This window comes from Schistosoma mansoni, assembly GCF_000237925.1.
Source record: "Schistosoma mansoni, WGS project CABG00000000 data, supercontig 0308, strain Puerto Rico, whole genome shotgun sequence".
In the NCBI taxonomy this organism is placed as follows: domain Eukaryota; kingdom Metazoa; phylum Platyhelminthes; class Trematoda; order Strigeidida; family Schistosomatidae; genus Schistosoma; species Schistosoma mansoni.
The window spans coordinates 63,499-71,847 of record NW_017386164.1 but is presented as its reverse complement, the minus strand read 5'-3'; the positions used below and the strand labels follow the sequence as shown (position 1 = coordinate 71,847).

At 36.4% G+C, this 8,349-nt stretch overlaps 1 protein-coding gene across 2 annotated transcripts; it reads right to left on the bottom strand.

The window, feature by feature from the left end:
- Window positions 1-3,307: 3,307 nt before the first annotated feature.
- On the bottom strand, window positions 3,308-6,357 carry Smp_091240.1 (voltage-dependent anion-selective channel,putative; the record flags this gene model as incomplete). 2 transcript variants are annotated; one of them, XM_018790388.1, is made up of 4 exons in its annotated part: window positions 3,308-3,501; window positions 5,505-5,836; window positions 5,869-5,979; window positions 6,014-6,357. In XM_018790388.1, the coding sequence occupies 4 exons, from the start codon at window positions 6,325-6,327 to the stop codon at window positions 3,410-3,412; spliced, it is 849 nt and encodes a 282-aa protein (XP_018647421.1). In that variant the 3' UTR covers window positions 3,308-3,409. The 2 variants fall into 2 exon arrangements, with proteins under 2 accessions (XP_018647421.1, XP_018647420.1); XM_018790399.1 differs by lacking the exon at window positions 3,308-3,501 and having other exon boundaries at window positions 5,444-5,836; window positions 6,014-6,327.
- Between the last annotated feature and the right edge of the window lie 1,992 nt (window positions 6,358-8,349).

Sequence of the window (8,349 nt, the reverse complement as noted above, 5' to 3'; positions counted from 1 at the left end):
ATCAATAAAATGTAAACAGTACCATTGGTATATAAAAATTAGATTATTTATGTGGGTACATTTTATTACTAGTTGACCTTGAAAAACTAACTAAAATGATGGCATGAACAATTCCATTATATACATTGATTGGCTCCTCAGTTGTTTTTTTACGAATCGTGGTTATTACATGAATTTTACTGCCGTAGTAATAATAAGGAAACATTATATTACTGAATGATAACTGACTTCAATATGCTTAATGCCTAATTCTCACTGAATTTTATCAAGCGACTTTTTATATACCTACTAAATTATTTGACAGGACATCATAATACGATCTACTTAAAGTTGGGTCGTTGTGAGAAAGGAACTTGAAGTGATGGACCATGCTTTTTCGATTTTAATCAGAATATGATTATAATTCCGACTATGCTGCTACATTGATTTAGTTCCTAGTTAAAACAGGATTTCAAGGTCTTAAAAGCTCTGCAAGTATGAAGTTGAGTAATGGAGGTTTTAATCTATAAACAACCTACGTTTTATAGAAGCTGCTATCGGGCTTCGCTGATAACTACTAACAATTAAAAAGCGTTAAGAATTGACTTCAAGTCAACTACTACGGATTGTTTAGTACCAAGTAAAAATAACAGTATGAAACTATTCAGTCCGGTATCAAAATCGGTTGATGCTTATCAATAAGGACTGAACACTTGTTATTACCTTGTGAGCTACCCACATATCACAAGATTCATAGGGGAAAACTTCAGTTCGATTCATCTTCATCGGTGCCCAAGGTTTATTTTCGTGCAATTCTGCTAAACACATATGAAGCTCGGTATGTTCAGCCCGTTTCACCAGCCAAACTTTTGAACTACATCCACATCATATAAAGAGTGTGCTCGAGTTTTAGTACAATAGGATTTACTGCCAAGTTTAGGTATTACAATACACCTTAGGGACTGAATTTATTTGTAGTTTCATACACTTGGACATGAATTTTGGGAAACCATTTGTTAGTTTCTCTGCATTTGTTTGGTTTTCACTAATATATACTCTCCCAGGGGCTTTAGTTACATACTGTGGTGAGCTTTATTAAACAATTAACCAGTCATGACATTTAAAGATTTCTTCTATTTAAAACCAATCATCAGAAACCCCTGTTTCTGATATCATAGGACCAGTGTCACTCGGTTTTGCAACAAGAAGCCTAATTGTTAATCAAGTTCGATTGCGCATCAAACCATTGTCCAATCATGTTCCGTTTCTAATATGAATGCTTATCATTTAATATGAAATATCTCCAAACTGTAGCATGCGATGTCGTGTATACGGACGTCGATTAGTTTTATCATACACCAGAAGTTATATGGAGCCTTAGGTTATGGTCAAAGTCATATTAGCTAACATGAAACGAAATATCACTATAGATGTAATAGGGTTTTTAGACTGTATGAACTAGAAAATAAGTTGATGTCGGTATACATATTAGTATATGTATCCAAATAGTAAGGAATACACACAAGCAAACCAACTAACTAAACAACTCAATCCATATCATCGTTGGTTTCCGTGATAGCTTAAGTAGGAGTGAGTGAGTTAATTTCGATGCTCTTTATTCACTAACAGCTAGATTGAGGCTAACCCCACTCCATTTAGTTGGTATATGTTAATTGAATTCTTTCAGAGGAGTGCATTGTTAGAAAGGTGATGACAAACTTTGTGCCATTCTAATAACGTATGAAATTATGTAGATCAATCATATGATAGCTTATCACAATACATGTGAAACTTCAACACTTGTCAAAAAACCAAAATGACTTAATTAGAGTATGGATAGTCTTTATCATGGATTGACATCAACAGGAGAAACAGTGAAAGCCGGAGTACTGGAAAACCTTAAATTTAGCCAATTCCTACGAAAATACGGATCACTGTTTGGCCATTTGATGATACAAAGTTAATATGTTAACTGTAAGACATAAAGGATTTGATTTCTTGGTAGGGCTATGGATGTGCACTTCAATCTCAAATCAGACGATTATTTAACGTTATATGGTTTCAAAGTTTCCTGTAAACCAAAAATACATTATCGACAAAACGTTTTTGAAAATACATCTGATTAGATTATTTGGCATATAAATTACTTCTCAGTAGATGGGGTTATGGAGTTTTTAGTTTAACATCATAGAGTAACTCGTTAGATGACTGGGTCAAGAAGTGGACAGCTGTTTCGTAAGATAATGGGACTTCGGAGAAGTCAGTCAGTCACAACGTAGTACTTCGTACATACGCACATCAGTTCGAGTTGCCATACCAAATTAGCACAGAGATGAAGTTGTCGATTCAAATCCTATATTGGTAGAAGTTGGCATTAGTGACTTCACCAAAGCTCACCTTAACATGGATTTCTCGAAGAGAACCGTTTTTGAGATTGCCATCAGAAAGACTTATATAATGTTTTGGAACTAAATGACTCATCATTGTGACACAAATAAACATGAGTTAGTATAAATTAAAGCAGCCAGTGCATCACTACCTGTGAATGCTAGATAAACTTTCGTAATATGATATCTGACACTGAAGGAATATTAACTAAGCACAGCCCAAAGATGGACAGATTACTTCCACTGTTACGTTATTCCACTACATTCCTCACTCTTTAGACTACATAATCTCTCATCCTTTTTGATTTAGCATATTCAAGCCTGCCTTAATGGCAATTAAAACCAACCTTGTTTGTAATTACCTTTATTCACCTCTTACTTGAGGAGGTTTACGACACGTTAAGAACAGACAAATCAAGGCTAAGCAATGAACATAACATTAGCTACCAAGAAATGAAAGATTACAGTCCTACAAGAGCCTAGTCACGTTTTTAAGTTTTATAAGGGCACAATATTGTGTCTAGTTCCAAATCTAAATAGAAATTGACAAAAGCTAAGGTCATCGCCCTTTACGCTTATGCATCTTAAATGATTTAGTTGTATGTAATAAAGTAACAAATATTTGGTGAACCTAGATTAAAGATTTTCTGCATCGGGGAAGCTGAAATACGGAGATATTATCAAGACACAGTACATTTAAAATTACTTTCGACTATGTGTAGCTTAACGCGAAGGACAACTTGGCAGATTTTAGGGAAACCATACATCTGAGAACGTTAGCAATTAACGTATTAAGTTAGGTGAGAAAGACAGCGTAGCGCAATAAAGGATCCAGACGACAACATAAAACGAGGAAGTCGTTACATTTTGTGTCGTTTGGTAGTGCAGGTTGTATGTAGAACAGAATGAATGTAATCATGCATTTCGGAACAGAAACAAGTCAATCAATTTACAAGTATAATTAAACCAGTGTTAAAATCTAACAGGGGTGCAAGCACCGGTCTAAGGACAATTAAACCTAGTATTAGAGAACTATGTCCATGTTACGATCCAAACTTGAACATGATACCGTACTTTTGACCTCCATTCTCCAAGTTCTTTCCATCAAATTGAGTGCACAATGCCAAACATGCATCTGGAAGTGAAAAAGAATCGAGTTTAAATTGTTACCAATTGGCTGAATACCTAGTACTATGAAAGATTAGATAGCGAAAATGAATTTAAATACGCAATGTCAACAACGTTAAATGAAAGGGATCAAGGTGAACTTTGTAGGCTATATTCTTTAGCTTACAACAAAGCAGTAGGTTAAGAACAAATGATGCGGGTTACAGTGAAATCTAGATATTACAACTAAAGTAACAAGGAGAGACGTTATTAAACGTACTGATTACAGTGAATTGGTGACGATCGATAATAGCTAAATGTTATGTGATGCACATGTTGAATAAACAAGGAGCAGGGACTAGTGGTAAACAAAGAAATCTGGTCTTTGTGTCACTGTAAAAGGCATGTTAGAATTAGTGTGCCATTTTATAGGATTAGAAACGTGACTCAATAACGACTTGTGCAGAGCTGTACAATGATGGTTCAGGGACCGACTTCTAGGTTCAAAACCTCATCCACCTACTTCGATTTGGGAAACCGGGTAGTGTCATGTCTTCACATTTAGTGTGGCTCATACCTAACTACCTGGTGGATGAGTTGATTTACCATGTCTATTAGTACCCGGATCCAATTAAGCGTGACAATGATCAAACTGGTACTTGGCTGACAGATCTGTGTTGATTCACTGAACCAAAGAATCTAGTGAAGCTAAATAAAGTGCATGAAATGAGTTATCGGCACAAATACAAGAAAAAACAACCCTAGAAGCGTTGGACATAGAATGATAATAGTCTCTAAAATTCGAAAAGTGAAAAGGTTATTTTACTGGATCGATGAAGTTGATTTTGCGTGAATAAAAACAAAGACCTCAATTTTCGTTGGCTAGTGGACTAAAGGACTTGATAATCATGTTAATTCACAATCCAATCGTTCTGAGGTTTTAGTTGGTTTAATTCAAATATTAAAGATTACTAATAAGCGTCAAGATAATATATCGCGGTGCATATTTTGACTGTCTGGAGTTGGGTTACAATTCCAGAAAATGACTGTTTTGACTGAAGCTGTCTGAACTCGGGACTAATTACTCAACTGATTTACACTACATGACCAATGTCGTCGTTAAATAACCTTAACTTTCACTGACAAATGACTACTCATTATTAAATAGACTAAATCTAATGCCGTTTTATTTCTTTTCTGAAGATACCAGGTTCATTTTAACGTTAGGCAACAATATAGCACTACTTGTTGACATGTTTATTCTGTCAGTCAACTTGAGGAAGGTGACGGTGCTTGTTAGTGCAGGTTAAGACTTGACCATATTATATTACTTTATGTCGTCTATTATGAATAAGCACAATCTATAGTGCACACCTTGGTAGGCCAATTATGCCATCTAAGTAAAACTTAACCTAAGCGACACTTATACTCGTATCTGTTAAGGAATAAGATGTGCTGTTTTATCTAGCTGCGATAACTCAAATCCCAGTAAAGATGAGGGTTCAGCAATCATCTTTAATACATGATGTAAGTGGAAGGAAGATACATGTAATTAGAAACTAAGTGTAATTTATGCAACCATACACAGTTTAGTGTTGATAAGTAGGCTATTAAATTACTCATTACTTTTTATACCGGGAACTCGTAATTGACAATTACAGGTGAAGGGGTTTTGGAAGTAAACACTAAATTTGTTTAATTACATCGCTTTTTGATATCAGAATATCCTATCTGAAAGTACTACCAAGATTTCTTGCCATAATTAGTTACTAGTTTTATTGACTCATATGACGGGAATGCAGAAGCTGAAATCTTCATGCACATGGAGGCTGCCCTTGCTCTGTGAAGTTTTCCTAGAGAACTAGACAAGATAATTCTTTAGTATGTGCCAGTGTACTAGACTAGCTACTGATGTCTTTGACAGAAGCACAATGCAACATAACGTGTGTAGATACTGATCTACCTAAAAAGAAAATAATTATAAACGTTGAATACCAAGGTCAGAGACAAATGGTTTCATATAAATTATACCTGAGTTTAATTTAAGCTTGTAAGCCAGTCCAACTACGCAATTTTGGTCTATCTTTACTTTGACTTTTCCAGTAGGAGAGGTTTTATAACGAAGAGCGGCACCAAATGACGTTTCACGAGTGTCTGGTCGCCAACCAACACGGAAACCTAGTTTCATGTCTTTGAACTTTTGAAAGACACTCAAGTCAACATCGGAATGCCCAGTGAGTGTAGCATGCACTTGCACATCGGACTGCTTGAAGTTGATTGCATAAATATGTTTGCTAATTTCTGATTTTTCACTGTCAACCACGGCTTGTGCGCCAATACGAAAAGCAGGATAATGGGGGATACTAAGGAGAATAATGTAAGAATGAAAACATACGGCAATACGAGCGACCCGGTGATCAGGGGATATTTTGATTTAAAACTCATATCCAGATTGGCATTGAAATATTCATGCTTTAACTTATTTTTTAGCAGCAATGACTTAGCTCTGAATGATTAGGTTTGAGGACTTGTCAACATACCCTGAATCAGGCTCCATTGTAACTAACACATTATGCGATAAGTCTTCATGCAGTTTCTTGTCAACTTCTATTTCACTTGTCATTAGCCATTTAGAATCAACTTTTGTCTTTAAATGGACCCCTGGGGCAGCTTTTAACTTCGACTCTAAGAAACCGGAAACTCTTCCAGCATTTGTATCATGTTTGCCACCACATGTAACAGAGATATCATTTTCAGTTTTGGTTTTGAACTCAAAGTTAAGAAACCCGAAGCTGAAGTTCTTGTCAAAAATATCACGGGCCGACTTTCCTAAATCGCCGAAACTTGCCACCATTTTTGAAATGCACCCGTTAGCCCGCTTGTATCACGACTATTCAATTTCTTATGGATGAACATACACGGGAGAATTCAATTAATACTCACATTTGACTGACAGAATAACTATTATCGATATATAATTATCGATGAATGTTGTTTCTATCACCTGTACGATCAGTGAATGTTGCATTACTATAGCATAAACTTTTGTTAGGTTACTCAAGTCAACAAAGCTAAAAAGAATTGGCCACCGTCGAAAATGCTCAATATACCAGGTCTTTAAAAAAAATCGTTTGATGCACCTGCTCTAGAACCTGTCCTTAAGATTGTCTTACAAATCAACAGCAAGTACTGGAATCTGGACCTTAGTTCATATCTAAAATAAAGATAAAAACAACCTCAACGTACCTAAAATTCTGGAATACCGGCCAAATTTTGTAATGATTCCTTGGTAACTATGAGATGCCGTATATACTTAAGATTTGACAACTATTTTGTTTGTAAAACTCTTATAATAGAAGGATGCCGGCCCAGTCAAATCAGAATTGAGGTATAAATCAGTTCTCAAGATATGTATTTAAGGTTGTCGATGTGTTGAGAAGCAATTGATCTAGTCTGGCTTATAGTTGTGGGCGATGAGGAGCACGACATACTCAATCGTGATGTGGTCCGGATGCGTGACCGGACACCTTTAGCTGGGTTGTGTCAAGTGAAACTAATGAGGTCATAATCAACTTAGAAGACTTATTTTTGGGAACTATTTGTGCTACACCTCTTTGCCTTTTTTCTCAGTTCGCAGGACAAAAACGACAGGATATTTCGAGAGATTACAACGGAAGCTCGAACTTCCCAAAATTGAACGATCAACGATCATGACTTACTCGGAGGAAGGGTACCAAACACTCATATCTTTTAAAACTCCTTCGTATAACGTTCACTTGCACTGCTAATATGGAGGATGTTCTTTCGGCCATTAACTTTCACCGACCATACATTGTAAGTCACAGAATCATTAGTTTTGAAGTACCTTGAACAAAACGATCACTCCATCTTCTCACTCTATCTTTCCGATACTGATTTATCAGGTTTATGAAAATCATACAAAGCTCTCACATTGTTGATTACTTCGCTGTTATGGTAGACCTCAGACAAATATCATGATTGGACGAAGACAACTGCACCAATTTTTAGAAATGATGGAATATTCTAAAGGACACCTTTCACCAGTCCATCGACCGACACCATGATATTCCAAAAATTCAGATCGTCGTATGGGCGAATATCTTCACCGGCGAAGTCATCAGGTATAAGCGTGTAGATTGAGACAAATGACACATTGAGAGCAATATAGAAGACTAGTCAGCCATAAGATAATACACAGCCCCTATAATAGGGTCACTAAATTGCTAGCTTATAAATCCCGACCCATTTACTTTCCGATAATAATACTTCCGACGACTGACTCCTGCTCAGTCGCTTAAAATTGTGACGCTGGCATCATGAAGATGTCCCTCCGCGAAATCGAAGGGGTTTTGATGAGCTTGAATACTAGTATATCTGCTAGATTATGAGGAACGAATGCTATAGTCCCAAGGAAATATGCAGATATGCTTCTGTTCCATCTTGTTAGTTACATAAATAATACTTCGCCCTTCCTAACTGGAGGGAGGTGTGGCAGTACAATACTATAAAAAAAAGTAGCAATTCGTAGAGCTCCAATCTCAGAACGACTTCCTTGCTCTTAACAGTTGTGTCGTTGAAAAGAAGAGCTGTAAATGAGTCTCTCCGCAACTATCTTCTAAATAACTCCATGGTTCCTGGTTCACGGAATGGTTTTCTCACTATTGGATCATGAAATATAAACCTTGAGACCACAGTTGTAGCTGATTTGTGTGTTTGGTTGCGGTCTACTTGAGTTTAGAATGGCCTAGAGGTTAGAACCTGGCGTGGATTGCCCTCTCAAGGTATTCGGGAACTGTGGTCACTTTGATGATCATGTAAAACAAACATGATGTTATTAAAGAAATGTTTTAGTAAG